Source organism: Mobula hypostoma, chromosome 4, assembly GCF_963921235.1.
Source record: "Mobula hypostoma chromosome 4, sMobHyp1.1, whole genome shotgun sequence".
NCBI lineage: Eukaryota > Metazoa > Chordata > Chondrichthyes > Myliobatiformes > Myliobatidae > Mobula > Mobula hypostoma.
The window spans coordinates 126,714,207-126,741,478 of NC_086100.1; the positions used below are offsets into that span (position 1 = coordinate 126,714,207).

General features: G+C 40.7%; 1 protein-coding gene across 4 annotated transcripts in view; it reads right to left on the reverse strand.

Moving 5' to 3' along the window:
* sh3d19 (SH3 domain containing 19) overlaps positions 1-27,272 on the reverse strand; it is a 145,272-nt gene that overhangs the window by 12,961 nt on the left and 105,039 nt on the right. For all 4 annotated transcript variants that reach the window (XM_063046464.1, XM_063046463.1, XM_063046462.1 and 1 more), the window contains 7 exons: positions 24,620-24,878; positions 21,101-21,169; positions 20,352-20,492; positions 8,984-9,059; positions 8,242-8,372; positions 5,402-5,475; positions 185-408 (listed from right to left, as the gene is read on the reverse strand). In XM_063046464.1, coding sequence (XP_062902534.1) covers positions 185-408; positions 5,402-5,475; positions 8,242-8,372; positions 8,984-9,059; positions 20,352-20,492; positions 21,101-21,169; positions 24,620-24,878 — 974 coding nt within the window. The remainder of the gene's footprint in view (positions 1-184; positions 409-5,401; positions 5,476-8,241; positions 8,373-8,983; positions 9,060-20,351; positions 20,493-21,100; positions 21,170-24,619; positions 24,879-27,272) is intronic.

Below are 27,272 nucleotides of genomic sequence, written 5' to 3' on the forward strand. Positions count from 1 at the left end.
AAACTGTCTGGAATCTGAACTGATTTATGCAATCTTCCCTTGTAATATAACCCAGAGTCCAGGTATCATTCTGGTAAATCTTTGCAAGGACAATATGTCTTTTGGAAGGGACCAGGTGCAAAACTACTTACTATCATTGAAGTATGGTCTAACCAACACATTGTACGCTTCAATAGTCCCTCACCTGGAGGCATAGGTGAATTCTGGACAGTCTTCTGCTCAGAGGTTGGTAGGTTCTCAATAAGGTCTACAAAATTCAGTGGGAAAATTCCTGTTTGACCTTTGAGTTCTCCTTGAGCCCATTCTTCGCTCACATACTCCTTCAGTGCAATAACATCACCTTCAAAGAAAGTGAGCTCATCAGGCTGGTCTCCTTCGAAGTCAAACCGAGCCACACATCGAGGTCCCCTGTGGATAGCAGGTCAGTAAGTATTTCCAATCATTTCATTTATACTCCTACATTTTATGCTTAGGAGCCACTATCAACTTTGGTTTCTTGAGTTCACTTTAGTTTCAATCGAGTACAAGAAATATTTAATAAAATGCCCAATATGTGTTTAAAATGTTACCAGTTAAGTAACAATCCCAATTTGGAAAATTTCCTGAGCACAACAGCAAAGATTTTCCATCACTAATGTGGAAACATCTCAGCAGATTTCTTTTGGTGTCAAGTCCATTTCATCATAACTGATGTATATGCAGAATAGGGAGGTGTGATGTGCATTGAGCTGATGGGACATTTTCTCTGGTAGGCTGACTCGCATAATTATGTAATGTGACCTTGACTTTCAGTACTGAGTTCGTATAATCAGGAGAGGGGCATCTCTCAAGTCATTTGGAAGGATTTGCTCTGGAGGAATGGAGTCATTGCGAAGTAATCCCTTCCAAAACTGAACATAGGACTCAGAACATAGACCAGTACAGCCCAGGGGCAAACCCTTTAGCCCACAATGTTGTGCCAAAACAATTAAATTAGTAATCAAAAGGCCAGGTTAAATAATTTCTTCTGCCTACACAATGTCCATATCCTTCCATTTTCCTCACATTCATGTCTATCTAAACATCGACCAGACTGTGCAACAGTTTCTTCCCCCAAGCCATCAATCTCCTTAATACCCAGAGACTAGACTGACACCTACATCATTTAATATATTGTAATTTGTCCTCTACTGTGCCTATTGTCTTGTTTATTATTTATTGTACTGCCCTGCACTGTTTTGTGCACTTTATGTAGTCCTGTGTAGGTATGTAGTCTAGTGTAGTTTTTGTGTTGTTTTACATAGTCTAGTATAGTCTTGCGTTGTCTCACTTAGTCTACTGTAGTTTTGTGTTGTTTCATGTAGCACCATGGTCCTGGAGGAAAGTTGTTTCGTTTTTACTGTGTACTGTACCAGCCAGTTTATGGTTGAAATGACAATAAAATTGACTTGACTTGACTTGATCTCTTTGAAGTCCCGAATGTATCTACTTCTACCACTATCCCAGGCAGTGCATTCCAGGCACACACCACTCTGTGTAAAAAAAAAATTGCCTTTGACATTTCTTTTGAAATGATCCCCTCTCACCTTAAGTGTATGCCCTCTGGTATTAAGCATTTCAACTCTGGGAAAAATATACTGTCTACTCTATCAATGTCTCTCATAATCTTATACATCTCTATCAAATCTCTCCTCAGCCTCTGACTCTCCAGAGATTAAAACCCACATCTGTCCAACCTCTCGCTATAGCATAGGCCCTCTAATCCAGGCAGCATTCTGGTAAACCTCTTCTGCAATCTCTCCAAGACCTCATCATCCTTCCTAAAATGGGGCAACCAGAAATGCATGCATTACTGCAGATGTGGCCTAATTAGAGTTTTATATAGCTGCAACATAACTTCTTTAACTTTGAACTCAAAGCCTTGATTATAATGGAACGAATATCATAAGCCTTCTTAACCCTCCGCCCCCCCCATCAACCTGTGTAGTCACTTCCAGGGAGTTATGAGCTTGGACCCCAAGATCCTTCTGCTCATCAACTCCCTCTTTACATTTGACTTACCAAGATGCAACATTTCACATTTGTCCACTTTAAATTCCATCTGCCATTTCTCCACGCATATCTGCAACTGATCTATATCCCATTGTATTCTTTGCCAGTCTTCTATGCTTGCAAAGTGAAAGAAAATCCTTTATAGAGGCAAGAAGACTGATAATGTAGTCCAGCTTCCGATGTTCCATTTTGTGGCACAAGAAATGGAAGATTTTAATCCTATTTGGTTGTACTGTTCTGATACTCTGGATATCCTGGTCCAGAAGATTTTCCTTACAGAATAGCAGAAGATCACAACTGACGCCAGTGAACAATGTGACCAAAGGCACCATCCTTCGGACAGTTCACAAAGTTACTTCTTCTTCTTCCTAATATGATTCGGCTACTATTGTAGCGTGTGATGTACAGTTTGATGGTGTGAGCCACGTGGTGCTTTGCTATCTCTGAGGGAGTCCAGTGAGGCTACCAGCAAAGTAAGCAGCCTGGAGATGGAGCGCTGCCAATGATCAAAGCGTTGAGGAAGACTGAAATCAATGAGGATGATTTGAAATCAGTGAGTGTGCGTTCAGCGTCGCCTGCCTGCGAGCGACTGGTCTCTCTCTCTTTTGCTTGCCGCTCCCGGAGAAAGGTTCCTGCGTTCGATTGATCTCTCTTTCCCTCTCGGTCGTTGCTGCTGGAGTCATGGGACTTGGGCAAGGTTTAATCGACGCGGTTTGTAGACTGAACACTGTAGTTCATGTTATGATGTGTTTCTGTTGCTCCTTTTTTTGTTGCTATTTTCTGCAATTTCGATTGGGGCAGACTAACACTGCAGCTTGCAGTCAACGAACAACACAGCACTAAATTAGAAACATAGAGAACCTACAGCACAATACAGGCCCTTCGGCCCACAAAGCTGTGCCGAACATGTCCCTACCTTAGAAATTACCAGCCTTACACATAGCCCTCTATTTTTCTAAGCTCCATGTACCTATCCAAAAGTCTCTTAAAAGACCCTATCGTATCCGCCTCCACCACCGTTGCCGGCAGCCCATTCCACGCACTCACCACTCTCTGCGTAAAAAACTTACCCCGACATCTCCTCTGTACCTACTCCCCAGCACCTTAAACCTGTGTCCTCTTGTGGCAACCATTTCAGCCCTGGGAAAAAGCCTCTGACTATCCACACGATCAATGCCTCTCATAATCTTATATTGAACTGAACTGGGCTGAAACTGAACATTCCTGGACAGGTTCATTGACTTAGTGGTTTGATATTTTATATTTTGTGTTTCTTGCTGCTTTTTTTTTGCACGTTGGGGATTTGATGATTTTCTTTGAATAGATTCCATGGTTTTCTTAATTTCGTGGCTATCTGTGGGAAGATGAATATCAGGGGTGTACACTGCATATGTACTTCCATAACAAATGTACTTTGAATCTTTGAAATGGAAGTAAAGTCCCATATGGCTGGTGGTAACATTGCTTTTCAGGTCAATAGCTATACTATGGCCCGGTACAACTTGGCTGCAAGACACGTGAAAATTGCAGGACATTGTTTCCCAACGTCTTTGGTCTTTGCAGGTATTTGCAATTGTACGGACAATTGTGTGTAGTAGCTGCTTCAAAGAACATGTACTGTGAAAAGACCACAAAGATGGGAAAACATATGGGTGCTGGAAATCAGCAGATGCTGAGGAAGAACGTAGTGGATTCTGGTGAATTGGCACACATCAGGACCAGTACATTTTGATCCAATTAGCCAAAGTTTCATGGAAATAATTTAAAGGTATAAAAAGGACAAACTGCCATTTAACTGAATAAAATATGTATTTAAATGAAATAAAGAACATATTAGCACACTAACAATATTGCTACAGTACTATAAAACTGTAGTTCACTAATGGCGATGGAGGAATTAATCCAGAGTATGCTGCCATGTTCTTTTGATTGACCGTAACTGAACAAAATCACTGCAGACGCCCAGTGCAGATAATGGACAGCCTTCATACAATGCTTTCGACAATTGCATCCTCCAAATCTTCATTTTCGTTGTAATGTTCAAGACAATTGTCGATACATTCAAATTCTTTATAGTTCATTGAAGTAGTGATATCTTTTCATTTTCACTCCCAGCCATTTCTGGCATCTCCAAGCCTGAATGCTTGAAACCACAGTGAGCAAAATAGTTCCAAATTGTCTTACTGCCTATTTCTCGCCAACTATCAGTGACAAAAATCACTACAAACACACGCAACAGACACTATTTAAAAACTGTTTGCTCCAGGCACAGTGGGGAACACAAGTGCACACAACTGATGCCAGTTAAAAACACTGGCAATTCTCCTGTTCCAATTAAGTGGCGTAATATCCCAAATAAATGAAGGGAATCCCGGTTATTTTCTCTATTCATTTTTGTTCTTTAAGAATTGCCCCAATTAACTGATGGTCCAATTATCTGTAATCCATTGTACATGCAATGGAAGCACATCAGAGGTTTACTACATCAATATGTGGAATGGACAGGTTGACTCATAAAGAAGGGTAGACTTTCATCTGTGGGGGTTTAGAAGAGTGAGACAGTACACAACTGAGGGGCTTTGATGAAATAAACATATGAGGAAAGATATTCTCTCTGAGAGAATCTAAAACTGGGGTCAGTGTCTGAAAACAAATGGTTGCTCATTTAATACAAATAGGCATTTTTTCCTGTCAGGGCAAAAGTAGATAGATTCATGATAAGAGGGTGAAGTCTATTCACGGATGGAAGAATTGCAGTGTTGAAATTATTATCAGGTCTGATCTTACTGAATGGCTGTGCAGTTAAAATCATCTGGAACTCCAAGGCATCAATCCCAACTCTCACCAAGCCCTGCTTCGCCTATACTTGCAGTCTCTCGTCTACATTAGCATCTGGTCTGACAATGCCTTGAGTTTAAAATTCTCATTGTTGTCAAATACTGCAATGTCTTCCCAGACCCCTTGCTTCTGTACTCCCATTACTACTGCCAGCCCTATAACCGAGCAGCATGGTAACGTAGTGGTTAGAGCAATGGTATTATTACACCAGCGACACCGGTTCAATTCCTGCTGCTGTATGTGAGGAGTTTGTATGCTCTTCCTATCACTGTGTTTGTTTCTTCCAGATGCTCTGGTTTCCTTCCACATTCCACAAAGATGTACAGGTTCAGGGGTTAATTGGTCAAATGGGTGTAAGCGGGTGGCAAGAGATTATTGGGCCAGAAGAGCCTGTTACCATGCTGTATTTCTAAATTAAACGTATTAAATCATCAAAACTTTCTGTGATGTCTGTTCATCCAATCTGGACTTGTGCTTAGGAGTTCAGACTGGGTGGTGTATGCTTCAGGGTTCATGGAATACTTAGACTCACTTGGTAGGTGGAACTGACTTAGACAAGTCCTTCTTCACACTGCTCTCCTTTGAATCACCAACAGCTAGATCGACCTAACACAAAGCAAACATACACAGCAATCAGCAATGCTCCAAGAACAGACAGTGTATCAAATATATGATGTTGACAATGTAGGACATTTAATATCCTCCTCTAAAATACTCATTATAGTTACTTCCCAGCATAGAGAGTTCACAATCTCATTCAGGTCAATTTTTGAAAGTATGGAGTAGGATATTATCTTAAAAGAGGGTTAAGATTACTAAAATTGGGAAACCCACGTTGACTCCTGTTAAATATCCTGCCTATGAAAACCTTCTTGAACGAGGTCTCCAGTGAAGCAGCAACCTGTGCTGCTGGGTTAGTAAAGTAAGAGGAGCCTTTAGACTAAACGTCTCATGGTATCCTTGTTTGAAGCAGGTGCGTGAGCATATGCACATATACTCTGTGAGAGAAAAACATCGTCTTCTTTTCTTGCAGAGTCTCTATTGACCTACAATGAATTGTTTCCACTCCAGTTCTGTACGTTCTGCAGTGATTAATGAAGCCAACGTGGAAACCACAGGTTCGTCCAGAAATAGAACCATTACTGCTTGGTGGGTTGGCAAGGCTGGGGGATTTAAAAGCCGTGTTCCTCTCACTGTTTATCTAGGGTTCGGTGGGTTCCTAAAACGAACAAGGTTCTTAATACTGAATGCTCCTACTCCACCTGAATGGTCAAGAGCAGCGGTCCCCAACCACCGGGCCGCAAAGCATGCGCTACCGGGCCGTGAGGAAACGATATGCTTTGGCGATATGAGTCAGCTGCACCTTTCCTCATTCCCTGTCACGGCCACTGTTGAGCCATTACACATGCGAGGTCATTCTCCGCGCGTTATCCGTGTCAGCACGGGAAGGAGATCAACTCCTTGAGCTTGCAAATGACGACGGGCTGAAAAGTATGTTTGACATAACATCTCCTGCCGGCATTCCGGATCAAAGTCAAGGCTAAATATCCTGAGATAGCCACAAAAGCATCGAAAACGTTGCTTCCAACATATTTCTGCGAAACGGAGTTTTCTGCAATGAACGCAACGAAAACTAAACTGCGGAATAGACTGGACATAAGGAACCCCCTTCGAGTATCGCTGTCTCCCATCACCCCTCGATGGGACCGTGTTGTTGCAGGGAAACAAACCCAGGGCTCCCACTGATTCAGCGATATTGGTGTGTTGCAATGATCTTATATGTTCATATGGGGAAAATATGTGCTGTGTGTTTAATATCCAAACGTTACTTAAAATGTTATGATGCTATTGACTTATATAACCATATAACAATTACAGCACGGAAACAGGCGATCTCGGCCCTTCTAGTCCGTGCTGAACTCTTACTCTCACCTAGTCCCACCGACCTGCACTCAGCCCATAGCCCTCCATTCCTTTCCTGGCCATATACCTATCCAATTTTTCTTTAAATGATAATATCGAACCTGCCTCTACCACTTCTACTGGAAGTTCGTTTAACACTTACTTCAAGCTCCCCTGTCCTCCCCGATAATTGATTTATCACTGTATTCATGCGAGGAAAATATGCACTGTGTGTTTAATATTAAATTCGTTAGATAAACCCTTTTAGAAACGAAATTGAGTGTATTAGCCACTTATCACCTATATTCCGGTCGTCATTAACACCCACCCCCACCCAACCGAACAGAATCGCCAAAAACAATTTGCAGGTAAAAAAAAAAGGTTACACATGCGCACTGGTGCCCGCGCAAGGCTTCATGGTCATTGTAGTCTTTCTCGGGGTAAACACAACGTATTTGACTGCTACTCTTGTCCGTTGGCATCCCTACCCCCCCCCCCCCCCCCCCCGGGTCGGCCGGTCCGCAAGAATAATGTCAATATTAAACCGGTCCACAGTGCAAAAAAGGTTGGGGACCCCTGGTCAAGAGTCAGTGGGGCTGTCGCATTTCTTCCCCCAAACAAGACTGGAATTCTTGACTCTTTCCATCTCTCTGCCTCGCAATCTTATCTCAGCGCAGAGCTTGGAAAAGAGTGTGTGTTTTGGGAGTTTGCCATTGGGCATACAAAATAAATAGCCTGCCCAAAGACTTAACATTGATTTCCTGACCCTTCCAGTGAATTGTACGATATTGTGGAGCAGCATTGGCAGTACCTTTCCACTGAGGTACCTGCTGGAGACAGTCCAGGTCTTGGAAGCATTAGGAGGGCAAGGATTACTGCTGCCCAGTAGACCACCAGCTTCAATCTAGTCTGAATACTTGATCTTAAGCACCCCCTTTTCTCAAAGGTTCTGCTGACACATTGAAGGCAATGGTGAATTTTATGGATTATATTTCACATGGTGTCAATATGAATCTTATTTGATCAGAGGGTAGTGTAGTGCAGGAGCAGGAAGCTGGCAGAGTATCCCGGCTAATGAATATTGAGCACAAGGCCCCTCCTCTTGCTTATTCCAGCTGAACTACAGGAGAGTGTTCAATAGCATCTCCTGATCTCCTGCCTGATGGAGTCAAAGTGTGGCTCCCATCTGTACATATTTGCTTCCTAATGATGGAATATTCTGTACGGTGGAAAAGTACTCTTTTCTTATGGCAAACAAGAAAAACTTGGAGGACTCCACCTCAGTCTGTGCTGCTGGAAGAAGACAGAGAAACAAAGATAAAGGGAAAAGTAATCAGAAAGTGCCTTGAACAGAGGAAGTTAACAGAATAGAGATGAACAGTGAAGAAACAGAATCGCGAGAGTGAGAGAGGGAGAGAGGGAGAGAGAAGGATAGAATAAAATATATGGACTTTACCATTACAAACTTACAAGAACTTTGACAAAGTTAGCTGGAAAAATCCCAGTATGCCCTTTGCACTTTCCACTATACCAATCTTTGTCCAACTTCTTCAGCAAGTATACCGTGTCTCCTGCCTTCAGATTCAATTCGTCATTTTGATCTGTCAGAAAAATAACATGATTGGTTTCAAGATTGCTTCCTTGACGAATAATACATATTGTCTCTTGGCTTACTTCAAAGACTCAATCACAACTAGGGGCTGAAAGCCTAACAACAATTACAGACATGCATAATTTTTTTTACATAATGCAAAAGCAAATTTAATTAAAAAGATACATGTTCAAGAAGATATTGAAGTGTGGTGTCGGTACTGGTCCAGAAATAAATAGCCTGCATTGTTGGCATCCTATGGAAACCATAGTAACTGGGAGATGGTAGACAATTCAGACACATTTAAACATAAGCAGTTGTTCATGGGCTCTTACAGATGATAAAAAGTTAAGAATAGAATTCACTGAGTAGTAGAAACAGATCATTTTGTCTCCACCAACCATTTTCCCATCTACACTAATCCCATTTGTCTGCATTAGCTCTGTATCCATCTATATGTTTATCAGTCTCCTAAGCATAGTGATAGTGCCTGATTCTACCCCTGATAGCGAGTTTCAAATATCAACCTATCTCTATACAAAAGAACTTACCCCTCAAAACCCCTTTACAACACCTTCCCCTTACCTTAAACCTATGCCCTTGTAATGCAGCATGCTTTACCTGCTGTGAAGTCATGCAGCACCAAAGCACGGGGAGCATTACTGTCTCCAAACTGCAGATCAGAAGCGATGGATTTCTAAAAACATTGGCAAAAAAAAACAAAAATGCTTTCCTTTATTTTTTTTTTGAAAGATACAAAGGCAAAAACCAGAAAAACAGATGTTTCAAAGAAATCAGAATGTTATTATTACCACAAAAATTGTAATTATAACTCATTATTGTACAACTTAAAATCAAAACAAAATATTGCAAATCTCTGTAAAATACATGTCCAAGATAAATGAGGTTACATTGTGGGCATGCTATGTTGGTGCTGGAATGTGTGGTGACAGTTGTGAGCTGCACATCCTTGCATGTGTTGGTTGCTAATGCAAACAATGCATTTTACTCAATGTTTCGATGAATATATGATAAATAAATCTGAATGTGAGTCATATCAGTAGAACATAAAACTAAGAGAAGGGTAAATACATTGCTGCTGGAGCTATAATACAGGCCATCTGATAGGAATTAGATAAACAGATATATAAGCAACACACAATGTCTACAGTGACGAGGTTCTAGTAGTGGTGGATTTTGAAACTTCCCAATGTTGACATGGATTGTCTGAGTGCAAAGGACTTAGATAGGTTGTTAAGTCAACCGAAGATAAATTTTTGAGACTACTGTAGAGTACTATGCAAAAGTCTGAGGCATGTATAAAAAGTCTGAAAAGCAAAGATGCTTTTAAAAATAATGAAAAGTTTCTAAATATCAAAAAATTGACTATAAAGAGCAGTAAAGAGTAAAAATCTAAATCAAATCAATATTTGGACCACCCTTTGCCTTTAAATCTGCATGAGATCTCTTAGGTACACTGCTGTGCAGCTTCTCTCTCTCCAGGTAATCCTACACAGCCTCGATGACGTTGAGATCAGGGCTCTGTGGAGGCCATAGCATCTGTTACAGAACTCCTTGTTCTTCTTTTCACAGAAGATAGTCCTTTATGACCTTGTTTGTGTGTTTGGGGTCACTGTCCTGCTGCAGAGTGAAGTTAGGACTGATCGGATGCCTCCCTGAAGTGGTGGATGAGAATTTGCCTGTATTTCTCAGCATTGAGGATTTCATTAAATCTGACCAGATCACTAACTCCATTTGCTGATATGCAACCCCAAACTTGCATGGAACCTCCACCATGCTTCACTGATGACTGTAGACACTCATCCATGTAGCACTCTTCAGCTCTTCTACAGACAAACTTGCCTGCTGTTTGAGCCCAATATTTCAAATTTTGACTCGTCAGTCCAGAGCACATTGTTCAGAACCCCCTTCCTTGTGTTTTTGTGTTTAGGTGAGTCTCTTGCCTTTATTTCCACTTCCAAGGAATGGGTTTTTGGCAACAGCTCTTCCATGAAGACCACTCCTGACAAGAGTTCTCTGGACTGCAGAGAGGTGTACTTGGGTTCCAGCGGTTTCTGTGAGTTGAGCTGACAGCAGTGCAGTGCTGGACTTCTTCCCATTTAGAAGGAACATCAGTTTGATATAGCTTTCAACTGCTGCACTCAGTTTCCGTGGCCTGCTACTGCGTTTCTGGTCCTCAACCTTGCCCATTTCTTCATGCTTCTTCAGAAGAGCTTGGACAACACATTTTGAAAGTTCTGATGGCTACAAAAGTCCAGTTTGGGAGAGACCTTGCTGGTGCAGGATGGCCACCTTGAGTCTTGTTGCTATGCTCACTCTTGCCATGGTGTAAGAATTGATGATTTGAAGGTCTCATCTGTCACACCATCACCTTTGAGTTTGGCTGTTCTTCACCCAGTTTGACTCCTACATCTGTTTCTGTTTCAGTTTATCAATTTAGTTCAGTCAATTCATTATGTCGTTGATCATTAGCAACTGTTTGTTATCTTTGTTTAATCAATGGTATTTAATTTTTTTTGGAAAAAGAATGTTTAGAAATCTAAAATTTGCTCTTTTCCACTGACACACCAATGCAGAAGACAGAAAATAAAAAAAAAACAAATTTTATATTAAAAATCTAGGGTGCCTATGAGGTTTGCACAGCAATGGAGTTGTGCTCGAGATGGTGCAGTACTCAGCCCTCTCAGCAAATTAAACTGTACAGGTGGTGGAGAAGCAATCCGGGATCATTAATTGTAATTCTGTCAGTTTCAATGTTCTCAAGTTAAGTCACTGAATTGGAGAAGGCTGAATTCGTTAGCATGAGAAGACCTGGCAAAATTAGTTTGGGAACAGTTATTTGTGGGCAAAACAACTGCTGAAAAGTAGGCATCTCTTTAAAGATAGTTACAGAGGTTTCAGGGCCCACGCAAAAGAAATGCTGGAGCATCTCAGCAGGTCAGGCCCCTATGGAGTTCAAGATCCTTCATTTAGACTAGGGAAATCTATAGGTACATTTATAAGGAGGAGGTATTAGATATTATGTGTTACATAAGAGTGATAACTCAACAGGACCAGATGAGATATACCCCAGGTTGCTGTGGGAAGCATAGGAGACAGATGTGGTCCCCAATAGAGGTCTTTGCATCTCCATTGGCCATGAAGATATCAGAAGACTGGAGGATAGCTAATGCTATTCTTTTAATTAAAAAGGGCAGCAGGATAAGCCAGCTACAGGCTGGTGAGCCTATGTTAGTGGTAGGGAAAATATTTGAGGAAAATCCTATGGGATAAGATTTATGTACATTTGGAAAGGCAGGGGCTGATAAGGGAGAGTTAGCATGGCTTTGTGTGGGGGAAATCCTGCTTTCATTAATCTTATTTTCTAGAAGAGGTAGCTAAGAAGATTGAAGGTAGGGTGGTCGTTGTTGTCTATTTGGACTTTTGCAAAGCCTTTAACAGGTCTCATATACTTGGTTGGTTCAAAAGGTCAAGGCACTTAAGATCCAAGGCAAACTGGTGAGTTAGATCCCAAATTGGACTGGCAATATGAGGCAGGGGTAGTGGTGCAAAGATGCTTTTCTGATTTGAAGCCTGTGACCAATGGGGTACAGCAGGGAACGGTACTGGGACCTTTGCAGTTTAGATGTGAATGACGGAGGGATTACAGTAAGTTTGTAGACAATGTGGAAATGGTAGTGTTGTGGAGAGCAAGGAAGTGTATCCAAGGTTACAGCAGAATCCAGAGCACTGCATGTGAAACTTAACCTTGGCAAATGCAAAGTGATTCACTTTGTAAAATCAAATAGGAGTAGGACTTGTAGAGTGGGGTCTAAACACATTAGGATCCTAACAAGTGTTAATGAGCAAAATGATCCGGGTGGGGGTCAAATCCATAGTTGATTTTTTTTTTTAATTTTATTTTTATTTGGATAAGGAGTTCATAATTATCATGTACTTTTTTCACACATATAACCTTTTCCATTTTTTTATATGTATAAAACTACAATTATTTATACATTCTTAAGTACACATTGAGATGATATAAAAGCAAAATAAACATTTAAATAGATAATTATGTACTGTGGTAAATCTAACCTATTAGGCTAAGTAATGAAATTAGTTGTTAAGAAAAATGGTGATAATAGTTTCCATACAACCCTTCTGGACCATTTCCACTGGTCCAAAATGTTGCATACAAGCCTATATACCAACCATTGTAGGTGTTTATATCCCAATTTGTTCGTGCTTGTTCCTGCCCGCAGACATAATTATCCAATCCCTATGTACTTATTTACTTAATTTTTTCATTTTTTTTTATCCCTTTCCCAAATCTTTCCCTTTACTTGTGTTAATTCTCTATTTTCCAAAAAAAAACAACAACAAACATTTAGACTAGGGGTGCTTACGTTAGCAATATTACTGTGTTGATGAGAAGAGCAATATAAATCATTAGGAGAGTCATCTAAAGTCTGCTCGCATTGGGGTTATATATTCAATCCATTTATTCCAGATTTGATAAAATGTTTCTTTTTGAGTTCTCAGGGAGTAGGTCAACTTTTCCATTTTAAATATTTCCAAGATAATTTCGTACCAATCTTCTAATGTAGGTGGTATTGGATTTAGCCATTTTCTAGTGATTGATTTCTTACTTGCCCCTAAGAGGGCCTGCAGCAACTTTATATCTTCCTTCTGTTCAAGGAACAATACATGCCCCAAATAGAGCGTCTCAAAGTTCAGAGGTATCTGGGACCTAAGTACCTTAACTAATGTTCTATGAATACCTTCCCAAAATAGACTTAATTTAGGGCAATCCCAGAAAATATGAAAATGATTTGCCTCCTTAGAGCCGCACCTTCTCCAACACATCACATTTGTATCTTTATATTTTTCCTGATATGGGGTCTTGAAGTATCTTATAATGTTTTTCCAACAATGTTCTCTCCAAGTCAAAGAATTAGTCGAGGACCATTGAAAGCTGCAGATTTTCCCCCAAGCCTCCTCTGAAAGTACCAACTCCGCTTCTTTCTCCCACTTCTCTTTAATATACAGTGTATTTACATTTTTAGCATGGGAGAGTGCATTATATAGGCGAGAAACTGATTTACTAGGTATTGAACTGCAAGCCGAATTCAGAATCTTGAAAAATTCTAATTCTACTGTTGATAGGTCTGTATGTCTACAACTCTGGTTAACATAGTTTCGTATTTGAAGGTACCTAAAAAAGTCATTATGTTCTAGGCCATGTTTGTCCTGCAGGATTTGGAAACTTTGTAATACTCTTTTATCTACAAATGAGAGGTAGGTTGTAAGACCTTTCTTTATCCATAGCTCAAATCTTTTATCTCCTCTGTTGGGAAGGAATTCGGTATCATATGCACACCATCTAAAGAGTTTTAGCATGTTATTAATTCCACATAAATTAGCCACCTTCTGCCATACTTTTAATGTAAGATTTATCCAAGCATTATTAAATTTTTCCAACTGGGCCATCAATCCTTTGTCAGCTATTGAGGCCTGAAGAGGAAAACTGTCAACTAATCCAAATTCTATTTCCTTCCATCTAGCCTTATATTCTCTATTACACCAATATAACAGAGGGGTTATCTGTGAGGCATAAAAATAATTTCTCAGGCAAGGAAGAACCATACCTCCTCTTTCCTTCCCTAACTGTAAAGTGTTATATCGAATTCTAGGTTTCCTTCCTTGCCAAATGAAGCGGGAAATCCATTTGTCCCATTCCCTGAATTGATTATCATCCACCTCCACTGGTGAAGTACGGAAAAGATATAATAACCGAGGAAGAATATTCATTTTTATAGTATTTATCCTTGAATTTAAACTTAAAAAGGGGATAAGATTCCATCTATGCATATCTGCTTTTATCTCTGAGATTAATGGCCCATAATTTACCTGTGACAGTGTTGAAAGATCCTTCGGCAGGGGTATTCCTAAATATTTTAATGATTTAGCTTCCCACTTAAGATCGTATGTATCCTGCAATTTTTTGGATGGTGTATAATTTAGGGACATAACCTGCGTTTTCTTTACATTTATTTTATAACCTGATATTTTCCCAAAGTCATCCAACAGTGTAAACAATCCTATAAATGATTTTTCTGGCTCACTCAGATAGACCAAAACATCATCTGCAAATAACGCCACTTTCTGTTCAATCCCTGCCACCTTGATACCTTTTACGATTTCGCTCTGTCTTATTAGTTGGGCAAGTGGTTCAATATATAGCGCAAAAAGGAGAGGAGAAATTGGGCATCCCTGTCTAGTGCCTCTCTCTAAAATGAAGGAGTCAGAGAGGTCCCCATTTATCTTAATTCGGGCTGTTGGGCTGTCATACAGAGTCTGAATTACTTTAATAAACCTTTCTTGAAAGCCGAATCTTCCTAACACTCTGTATAGGAATGCCCAACTAACCGAATCAAAAGCTTTCTCAGCGTCCAATCCTACTACCATTGTCTCTGTCTCGTTCTTATTAACCTGTTCTAATATGTGCAGAGTTCTCCTTATGTTGTCCTGTGTTTGTCTTTGTTGAATAAATCCAGTCTGGTCTAAATGGATTAGGCCAGGTAAAAGCTTTTCCAATCTGCGCGCTAATATAGATGTAAATAGTTTGTAATCTAAATTAAGAACACTAATTGGCCGATAATTGCCACATTCTAGTTTATCTTTACCCTCTTTAGGAATAACTGAAATAATCGCTTCTCTCCAGGAAGGTGGAGTTTCTCCTCTCTGCAAGATCCAATTAAAGGTGTTAAGTAGTAATGGGGCTAACTGTGTCTTCAGGGACTTGTACCACTCTGAGGTAAACCCATCAGAACCCGGGGACTTTCCAGCCTTTAACCTAGAGATGGCCATGTTCAGTTCTTTGACAGTTACTGGTTCTAATAAACTTTCATTTTGTAAATCTGTAAGTTTAGGTAGATCTAAAAAATTCAATACACTGTCTATATAGGGCTCATTGGGGGCCCGGGGTTGGGAGTACAGCTCTCGATAATACGTTTCAAAACTCTCTTGAATTTTCCCTATTGTACTCTCCACAAGCTTTGTCTTTGGATTCTTTATTTTATGAATTGTATTGTCTGCTTGTTGTTTTCGTAATTTATATGCTAATAATCTAGCTGATTTACCTCCTACTTCATAATTCTTTTGTCTCAGGTAAAAAAAATTTCTTTGAATTTCCAACGTATAAATATCATCAATTTCACTTTGCAATTTCCTAATTTCCTGTTTTCGATTTGAATTACTTTTGTTGCTATCTCCAACTTGAAGTTGTTTTAATTTTCCTTGAAGGTCTGCTAATTTTTGTGCATTGATTTTTTTCATGTGAGTAGTAATGGAAATAATTTTCCCTCTCAGTACAGCTTTCAATGTATCCCATAAAATCACTGGTGATGTTTCTCCCGTGTCATTAAGGTCTAGATATTCTTTGATTTCTCCCCTTAATCTCTCCATTACTTTTGGGTTATTAAGTATATGTGAGTTTAGCCTCCATAGTGTTTTCCTCATTTTCCTTTCCAGGATTAGAGACATAGAGACTGGGCTATGATCCGACAGACCAATTGTTGCAATATTACAGTTTTTTATCCTGAGTCTATCTGTATTAAAGATAAAGAAATAGTCTATCCTTGAATAGGCTGAATGAGGGAAAGAGTAATATGTATAATCTTTACTAGTAGGGTGTAATTCCCTCCAGACATCTATAATTCCCAACTCCTCCATCAATGAATTCACTTTCCGAGTCAGAGGTTTATTCTGAGTAACTATTCTTGAAGAATCTAATATAGGATTTAATCTAATATTAAAATCCCCTCCACAAATTACTACCCCTCGAGAACTGACCATTAGGTCAAAAATGTGTCTATAAAATGACCATTCACTTCCATAGTTGATTTAAAGTGACGGCATGGGAGAGGGTACAGAGAAGGTTACAAGAACGATTCCAGAATTGAAAGGGTTAACCTTTGAGGAGCATTCAATAGCTCTAGGCCTGTATTCACTGGAATTTGGAAGAATTGTGGCGGGGGAGGGGGGGGGGTTTGTTAATCCAATTGAAACCTACCAAATATTGAAAGGCCTAGATAGAGTGGACAGGGAGCAGGCGTTTCCAATTTTGGGAGAGTCTAGGATGAGAGGGCACAGCCTCAGAATGGAAGGATGTTTAAACAAGCCCATTGCCAGAGGAAGTGGTAGGGTCATTATACGTTTAAGAGACATTAAGATACACAAGACTAGAGGGTACTGACCAAGAGTAAACTGAATAGATTAGTGCAGATATGGAAAAAGGATGGCACAAACTGGTGGGTAAATGGATTTGCTTCTGTGTGTATAACTCTATGACTCTGCAGGATATGGTAAGAGAAAGAGATCTTTCATGGGAACAAAATCAGAGAAAAAAATGGTCTAGGTAGCAGAGAGGGTGCATAAAGTCCTCTCAGCTCTACCCTTGCCCTCCACAGCCTTCTCTGATTCCTAGATGGGACTGTCTAACATACCCGTCAAGTTAGCAAGTTAGTTTGGGTCGTAGGAAAGGAAAGGTACGTCGAATCCGGAGTTTCTCCAGTTAGCGGACGATTTCCCTCCACGCCTCTCCGATGTAGTGGGGAACCGTGTACGAGGCAAGCTACAGCCGGGTGAGTTTCCAAAGAGATCACCAGCTCGTAACCCAGCACGGATGGAAAGCGTGCAGGGGAGCCAGCTGGATTCGAACTCGGAACCTTCCATCCCGAAGTCCAATGCTGATGCCACTACGCCACCAGCCAGGTCGTAGAGAGGACAGAAAAAAACAAAGGCAGAGTTGGGAGTATAACATAGAAGAACTGAGATATGCACATGAGCTTTGAAAAATGTTGGTGTTCAGAGAGACCTTGGTGTTGTCTAACATAAATCAATAAAAAAAAATGTGCCAGGTACAACATAAAATTAGGAAAATATATGTATGTTTGTTTTTACTGCTAGAGAGACGGTGTAAAAGAGTATGGACACATTATAAGAATTACTGTATATTGGGCTGTGGTAAGACTACACCTAGAAAATTATCTTCAGGCCTGGTCTCCTTATTGAAGGAAAGATGTGAAGGCGGTGTGCACTGAAGGTTCACTGGAATGGATCCTGGGAATGGGTTGGGTGAGGGAGCAAGAGGATGAAGAGGAAGTTGTCCTTTGAGGAGAGATTAAGAAGACTGGTCCAGTAGAGTTCAGGAGAATGAGAGGTGACCTCAGTAAAACATACCTTATTAAGGGGCTGCAGGAAAAATATTTCCTCAGGAAGCAATGTCTCAAACTACAGATCCTCTCAACATAAGGGGTCAGCTGTTCAGGATTTAGATGAGAAAGAACTTCTTCACCAAGAGGCTAGTAATTCTTTGAAATTCTCTGTCTAAGTCCCAGTTGCAGAGTATATCCGAGGCAGGAACTGATGATTTTACACATTAAGGGAACAGAAGATATGGAGGAACTCTGCCCATAAGCTCAGGGTGAGGCAGAGCTGATGGGGAAGTCCCAGTAGCCCACACCTGTTTCTGTTTCCTCTGTTGTTAATTATTACAATTGTTCTGACCTGGGAACTTTCCAAAACTGTGAAAGACAATCACAAAATTTACTTGCAACAACATTCTGCCTTCTTGTGCATGACTGAAACTATCAGTACTTTGTTGGGAATGGTTAAAGTAAAACATATTTTGCCTGATTGACCCTTGGAAATGATTAGCATTGTCAATCTAGCCTGCACCCCCAAAACAGTTGAGCAACACCCATATAAATCCTTAGCGATTATAAATACTTCTATTAGGCCTCCTCTCAGCCTTCACTGCTCTAAGAAAATCTAACCCTGTGTTCACATACCTGCAGATAGTCACCATAGATACCCAACCTCAGACCTGCTTTTAAGGCCCCAGTATTTATACAGTTAGTCTTAATAATTTTCTGATCAATAATTATTACTCAAGATTCAATGCAGCACAAAACGTATTAAGATAAAGAACACAATAAAAAACACAATACTGTATAAGATAGCTTATATACATAAATGAATTGTATGTACATTAAGTCACACTAGGTTCAGAAGTGTCTGTACATAAGGGGACTGGCAGGAAATGATAAGGTAACAGTGGGGGTGTTGAGGGGAGGGTTAGTGGGTCGTGGTGTTGATTAATCTTACTGCTTGGGAAAAGTAACTGTTTTTTGAGTCTGGGGGTCTTGATATGGGAGTGGGACAAACGGTCCATGAGCAGGGTAGGTGGGATCCTTCATGATATTGTTGGCCTTTTCCGGCATCTTTCTGAATATATGTCCTTGATGGCAGGTAGGCTGGTGAAAGTGATGCTTTGGGCAGTTTTGGCTACCCGTTGTGGAGCCTTCCAGTCCGCCACAGTGCAGTTTCCATACCAGGTGGTGACGCAGCTGGCAGAATGCTGAGGCATCACTGCTACAGTCGTTACTGGTACCATTATTTTTCCTTGTTTAATCAGTAATGCCCTTGATGCCCAGCCCCATATGACGGGGGTCGTTACTGGACAAATGTGTCAGTGGTCTTTGCTCTCTTGATGCTGACGATGGATTCTAGATTTGCTGATAGGGATGTAGTTAGACTTTCTCTTGTTGAAGATGGTAAATGCCTTGCATCTATGTGGAACAAATACTACTAATGTACACGAAGCTGAATGTTCTTCATGGCCTCCAGCATACTGACATAAACTGCGGCATTATCTGAAACTAAACCCTGTATTTATCAATAAACACCTCTGTTTCTGACTTGTGATGGAGGTAAAATCTGTTGATGCAGATGAAGATGGATGGGCCAGGACACTGCACTGATAACAACTGCAGCAATATCCTGAGGCTTTGGACAACGTTCTTTATGTTCAATCGGACCTTAATGTCTGGAGCGTTTCCCCCTTTCATGGTCAATAACTCCAGTTTAAGCAGAACTCCCTAATGCCATATTCAGTCTCACTCTGCCTTTATGTCAAGGATCGGCAGTCTTAGCCACTTCTGGAACTAAATTCTCTTGAACGAAGGTTGGAGTTGACTGGTCTTGGTGGAACTAATGAAAGGGAGCTCAGAGAGGAGGCAGCAGGAGATTGAATTACATTTCATAGCTTGTTGGTGACAATTTTCAGCACTTTCAATCAAGAAAAGAGATGAACAGCCAATTTAAGAGCGTGTAAGCTGCCAACACTCAGAATTCATAAATAGGTTCAATGCAGGGGAAACCATATAAAATATAATATATAGAGGTAATCTGGAAAGTCCAAACATAGGTTAAGTCTTCAGAATATTTCCTCTAATTTCTTTATGTGTCGATATCCTCTGGTGTCCAACACAATCCACATAAACCAACAGCCTACTTGGTGCATCCAGTCAGCTATGGGAACTTGCAGTGTTTAGGAGCTAAGCCACAGAATGGCTGGTTATCTACTTTAAGATTACTTGTTACCATACAATGCCTGGGCTCAGAACATAACAAGGTAGCAGGTGATGCCTATGAACTGGCACTCCTGTATCTCCTTTGAGGCTGGTTGCAAGACAGACCATCAATGATGCATTGGGCAAATCTTCTCACAACAATGTAATTGATCACCACTTGCAGCGCTAGTTATGTCGTGCTATGATCTCCTCTCTTGCATAGAGATATATACCGTACTTCTACCATTTCTTAACTTTCATCTCATTTTGCAAAGGTTGCCATTGAGACAAAATGACTTTTCATATTTTACTAAAGTCTTGTAGAATTTTTTGTTATTCTGTTCTGTCATTCCCACCATACAAGTGCACCTGGAAAAATTCTAATCTACAACTACTGTATGTTTATGCAGAATTATGATAATGAGCTACTCCACAACACTGGGTGGAACCAGCATTCAACGTAAAGTCAACTTCTTGTCATAGTATTTTCCATTTGAATTTAACCCTGTTTCATTAACTGCAGCATTTGGTTTCTACACTAATGTGGCAAATACAGAGACCACACTAACCTTGCTAATTCCTTTCACCTCGTCTTCTTCCAGTGGAGTAATTATCTTCAAATGAGATGATGCAACTTTGCCAGTATCAAGCCCCTTTTGACAATGGAATGATTGGTCAATGCGTTGTTTAAGAACAAGGATGTCGCCTTGCTAATGATGCAGAGAGAAAAAAAGAAATAAAATGCAACTTTTATTTTAATTTATATTTTGATAAACTGATTTTTTTCTGTTTTATATCTCTCAGACTATTCCAGTCCACAAGCTATTTTTCTATTAGATACACAAATGCAATTTATGCCGATGTAGAAAGCTTAACTGCATTATTCTAAAAAAATACAGAAAAAATATATAATTTGGAAATGAACTATTGTCTCGGTAAACTCCTTTACAACAACTTGTGCAAAAACACAATCCACTGACAGTTCTTTTCAAGTTGCAAAACTATTATATCATTGTCGGTAATAGAACAAAAGGCTGAGTTCTGAGATGCTTCGAATGAAACAATAATTACAAATTAATTTTTTTAGCATTTACCTATACAGAAATGTTTAGACAATATTAAAATTTGGTGAAGAGCAACAGATCTTAAAAGATGGGTCTGTCTTCTCAGTTTATTTAGTTCTTGCTGCCATACCCTGATCAATAGAGAATTTATAAATGGAGAAATAATAAACTGCAGATCCTGGAATCTGAGCAAAAAATGATCCTCCTCAACAGCTCGATTTTTTTTGCTGCAGAATTTATAAAAGAAGGCTCACCTGGAAAGACAGTTCTCCGGGGACCTTGGAGGTGATGTTACATTCTGCAATCCCATGAGGCACAGGTAACTAAAAAGCCAAAAAAACAGGTACAGTGCTGTGAACTGTCAGGTGAAAGGATGAGCTCAAAGTATCTTTGACATGCCAAAAGTGTCCTTGCTGGTAATGTTAACTGTCAAACTGTTTTATATTTAAACAGAACAATGAAACAGGTGACCAATTAAGCAAATTTTAGTCCTGCTGATCGAATAGTACTGTAGATTCCTTTATTTGTACCTGAGAGAGTGAAGTGAGGCCTTGGTACAACACTCCACTACATGTCCTCAGAAATGAAGTGTCAGCTAGATTAGTGCCACCTTGGAACAGAACTTCTACCCACAGCTTCAGATTGCCTTTCATCCTATACTGATATTCATAGATACTGTATAAAAGCTTAGACAAGCCAACTCAGCCACACAAGTTTACCTTAAAGCCACGATGTTAATGCACAAGATACTGCTCAAAAGAAAATGTTACTTCTCACAATAAAAGTTATAAATTCAAATATAGAGAAAGTGTCTCTGATTTTGCTGCCCAGAGCAAAGCTGATTCTCTTCCCCCTACTGCAGGATTTTAGGATTTTACAGTTTTGGCTGCCATGAAGTTTCTAACTGTAATTTGAGAAGTCGATTGCCCAGAGCCATGTGAATTTAATAGAAAAGGGGTTTGTAAGCACATTGCAGGGACTCAATAAATCCCCAATGAAATTCCAGAATATCAACCTAAGGAACACAACGCCAAGTTAGAAGGTGACATGAAGCTGAAACTCAGATGGATGTAAATAAAAAGAACTGCATATCAGAAGAGTAAAATACTGGAACAACATGGCAAATCACTCAGAGGTTAAAGAAAGGTAATTTCAGACTCTTTAATAGTCAGGGGAGTTATCTATTCCAAGGATACATTGTCACGAGAGAGAGTTACGACTAAAATGTTCACCGTATCCTTTTTTCATCAGAGGATACTCACATCTAGTAAGATGGCAGTACGTTCAGCCAAAACTGTTCCATAGAGGCGCTGATGTGCAAAGGAGGTGTGCAATCTAACATCGAGTGATCATCTTAGTCATTTTCCTTGTGACTGCAAGACCCTGGACACTGGTGGTGTGGAATGCTGCAAGCCCAGTTCAATGGTTTACTGGTGAACACCAGGGGAACTGCATGGCCTTGGTCATTGAAAGGACTAGGCCTCAAGCTGCGGTGTCGCCTGTTTGCAGCTGCCCAGGGGAGGCGCTGGAGCTGGGCACTCCACTGGAATGCAAAATTACTCCAGCATACGTCATTTAGTGATAACAGTATTTTGTAGATGAACACATCTGGTTGTATGTCTGTGACCGAACAGCAAAGATTATTCAAGTTGAGTGTCCATATTTACTCTCCAATGTTGCCTCAAAGCTGCCATGTCTCAGAGCTCCACTTTTCCATTTTCAAGCCTGTGTCCTTTCCTCACCACCTTCCTCTAAGTCAGTACTCGTGCTTATGGTCACCTAATTCTAACCTGTCTCCAGGTAATCTTTTGTCTTGCATCTCATTCTTTCCTCCCTAGCTCTGCCTTAAATATAGTAAGCCATATAACCATATAACAATTACAGCATAGAAACAGGCCATCTCGGCCCTTCTAGTCCATGCCGAACTCTTACTCTCACCTGGCCCTCCACTCTTTGCCTAGTACTGAGGAATGGTGCCTGATGCAAAAGATTTACTCTTTCCACAGATGTAGCTTGACAGGCTGAGTTCTCCCAACATTTCTGTTTTCATTTTAAACATCGATCCACATTCTTTGACCAACCAGGTGTGATGTCTCCCATCCACTACATAATGTACTGGGTGGGCACAGGAGTACATTCAGCCAGAGACTCATTCCACCGAGATGCAGCACAGAGCGTCATAGGAAGTCATTCCTGCCTGTGGCCATCAAACTTCATAACTCCTCCCTTGGAGGGTCAGACACCCTGAGCCAATAGGCTGGTCCTGGACTTATTTCCTGGCATAATTTACATATTACTATTTAACTATTCATGGTTTTACTACTAATTATTATTTATGGTGCAACTGTACTGAAAACCAATTTCCCCTGGGATCAATAAAGTATGACTATGACTATGACTATAAATCCAGCTTGACCAATAACGTCCATATGGCAGGGACCCATCATTAATAAAGGTAAACATATTTTATCAACAGTATTCACACAGGAATCTAGAAACACAGTACAGATTCCCTAAGCTCCAATTACCTTGCCTTAGTCAGGTTGCTGTTCCCCTGTGGTGTACTTTTCCATTTGAGGAAGTCAGTTGAATGAATAAACATCAGAGGACAATTCAGCTAAACAGCATTTAGAAATAAATGACGGCTGGTTTCAGCTGCGAAACCAGGTGTGTACAAATTGGTTTTAGCATAACGTCAATTTCAAAAGAGGTGTACAGGAATCCAGGGATTCATTTTCGTGTCACCGTTTTTAAAAAGATCATAAAACCATAAAATGTAAGTGCAGAATTAGGCTATTCAGCCCATCGAATCTACCCCAACATTCCATCATGTCTGATTTATTATCCCTCTCAACCTCACTCTCCTGCCTTCTCCATGTAACCTTTGATGCTCTGTCTAATCAAGAAACAATCAACCTCTGCTTTAAATGTACTTCACAGCCATCTGTGGCAACAAATTTCACAGATTCAGTACCCTCTGGCTAAAGAAATTCCTCCTCATCTGTGCTCTAAATGGATGTCTGAAAATCCAAGTAAACAACATCCACCGACTCTCCTTTGTCTATCCTTCCTGTTAATTCCTCAAATAATTCAACAGCTTTGTTGGGTAAGATTTCCCCTTAAGGAAACCATGCTGACTGTGACCTACTTTATGCTGTAACTCCAAGTATCCCAAGACCTCATCCTTAGTGATCGACTCCAACATCTTCCCAACCACTCAAGTCTGACTAAATGGCTAAAATTTCCTTTCCTCTGCCTCACTCTGTGAGTGACATTTGCAACTTTCCATTCCTCAGGAAACATTCCAGAATCTGGTGATTCTTGAAAGATCTTTACTAATGCCTCCACAATTTCTTCAATTACTTCTTTCAGAAACCTAGTGTGTAGTCTATCTAGTCCAGGTGAATTGTCTACCTCAAGGCTAATTCCAAGTTCACCGATCTCAGCTAGAGCCAGCCTCAGGCTAGTTAGGATGCAATGAAGACAAGTGAGGTGTCTCTGATGACCACACAACTGGTATATGCGGATACCAGGCAAGATATGGCTAAATGACAATGAACTAGCACCTTTCACTTTGAGACTGCCTTAGGCAGAGGAGTGGTCACTGAACAGAGAGCTGCCCTTTCATCATGGAACAAGGCACCAATATCACACACACCTTCATGAGTGAAAATAACAAAAAAGAAGAAGATATGGCAAAAATAAGCAACTCACTGCAGTGGTTCCATGCTGGTGACATAATCAAAACTAACAAAATCTACCCTATGAATTACCATGTACTTATTATAGAGTGGGTGTCCTGGAGCTGGTCGAGGTGGAAGCCCCGGTCCTTTTCTTTGGAATGCTTGACTTTTAGGACGAGCCTTCCCTGCAGTAGATGGGCTTCGTTTTCCCACAGCGTTGTTTATTTTCTGTTCCGATGAAGAACGACGGAACTGGTTAGGCACAGCAGACACCTTCGGTGGAGGAGGTCGAGCTGGACCGGCTTTCAGTGGGGCAGGACGTGCTGGAGGAACTTTACCCACTTTTACCCTGGAACATAGATAAGCTGCAGTCACTGGGTCTGAAGGCAACACATATTCGCCTGAAGTTATTCTAACTTGATCCAATATAAGGCTTGTTAATTAAAGATCTATACAAAACTTCTATTTTGACAAAGAAAAGTCAGTGGATGTTGTTTACTTGGAGTTTGAGAGGGCTTTTGGCAAAGTGCCATACATGAGCCTGCGAAGTAAGTTAAGAGCCCAAGGTATTACAGAAAGATAACAGCATGGCCAGAAGACTGACAGGCAGAAGGCAAAGAGTGGGAATAAAGAGGGCCTTCCTGGTAGTCTGCTGGTGACTAGTGACGTGCCGTAGGGGTCAGTGTTGAGTCCGCTGCTTTTCACATTATGTATTAACGATCCCCCAGGTTTGTGGATGATACAAAGATAGATGGGGGAGGGGGGAGCAGGCAGAGTTGCAGAAAAGGGAGTCTGCAGAAGGATTTGGACAGATTAGGAGATTGGCAAAGAAGTGGCAGCTAGAATACGGTGGGGGGGGGAGGTGAATGGTCATGTACTAGGGTAGGAGGAATAAAGAACATAAAACCTAGAACAGTACAGCACACTGCAAGCTCTTCAGCCCACTAAGTTGTGCTGACCTTGTAAACTGTTTTAAGACCAATTTAACGCTTCCTTCTTGTACAGTCCTCCATTTTCTTTCACCCATGTGCCCATCTACGAATCTCTTTAACATCCTTGCCTCTTTCCACTTTCCCTGACAGTGCACTCACTACGTCGTGTAAAGAAACCTACCTCCTATACTTTCCTCTAATCATCTTAAAAATATGCCCTCTCATATTATCCATTTCCACCCTGGGGAAAAAAGCACTGGGAGTCCACTCTAAATGTGCCTCCATCATTTTACACACCTCTACCAAGTCTCCTCTCATCCTCTTTCACTCCAAAGAGAAAAGTCTGAGCTTGCTTAGCCTTTCTTCACAAGACATGCTCTCTAATGCAGGTAGCATTCTGGTATATCTCCTCTGCACCGTCTCTAAAGCTTCCACATCCTTCCTATAATGAGGTGACCAAAAATGCACTCAATACTCCAAGAGTGGTCTAAACATTTTTATAGAGCTGCAACATTATCTCATGGCTCTTGAACTCAGTCCCCCAACTAATGAAGGCCAACACACCATATATTGCATTAACTACCCTAGCAGTTTATGCGGCAACTTTGAGAAATCTATGAACTTGGACCCCAAGATCCCTCTATTCCTCCACACTGCTAAAAAGTATGCATTAACTCTGTACTCTGTCTTGAAGTTTGGTCTTTCACAGTGTATCACTTCACACTTTCCTGGACTGGACTCTATATGCCACATCTCAGCCTAGCTCTGCATCCAGTCAGTGTCCCGTTGTAATCTACAACAACATTCTACACTATCTGCACCACCACCAGGCTTCATGTCATCTGCAAGTTTACCATCCCACCTTTCCACTTTTTCATCCAGGTCATTTATAAGAATCACCAAGAGCATGGGGTTTCGAACAGATCCCTGTAGAACACCACTGCCCACCAACCTCCAGGCAGAAAATATTCCATCTACTACCACCCTCTGCCTTTTGTGAGCAAGACAATCCTGAATCCACATGGCCAAGTTTCCTTGGATCCCGTACCTCCTGACATTCTAAGTGAGCCTATCATGGGGAACTTTGTTAAACACTTAACACTAAAATCCATATACATCACATCCACTACTCTACCTTCATCAATTTGTTTTGTCACTTCTTAGAAGAATTCAATCAGGCTCGTGAGATGTTGCCTGTCCCTTACAAAGCCATGCCACCTATCCCTAATCAGACTATGCTTCTCCAAATGCTTTTAAATCCTGTCTCTAAGAATCCTCTCCAATAGTTTGCCCACCACTGAAGTAAGACTTACTGGTCTATAATTCCCAGGGTTATCCCTATTACCTTTCTTGAGCATTTGTTATCCTCCTGTGGCCAATGAGGAAGGACACAAAGATCAACAACGAAAGGTAGGCAATCTCTTCCCTTGTTTCCCGTAGTAACCTGGCGTATATCCCTTCTAGCCCTGAGGACTTATCTATCCTAATGATTTCAAAAGTTCCAGCCATTCTCTTCCTTAATATCTACATGTTCCAGCATGTTAGCCTGTTTTGCACTGTCTTTACACTGTGAATTTGTCAAGTTTCCTTCACTGGTGAATACTGAAACAACAAATTCATTCAGGGCCTCCCCCACCTTCTCCAACTCTAGGAACGTTTCCTCTTTTATCCCTGATCAGTCCTACCCTTACACTGGTCACTATTCTGATCTTCACATTGGTGTAGAAGCCTTGGATTTTTCCTTAATCTTACTCACAAAGACTTTCTCATGCCTTTCTGGGTCTCCGAAGTCCCTTCTTTTGTTCCTTCCT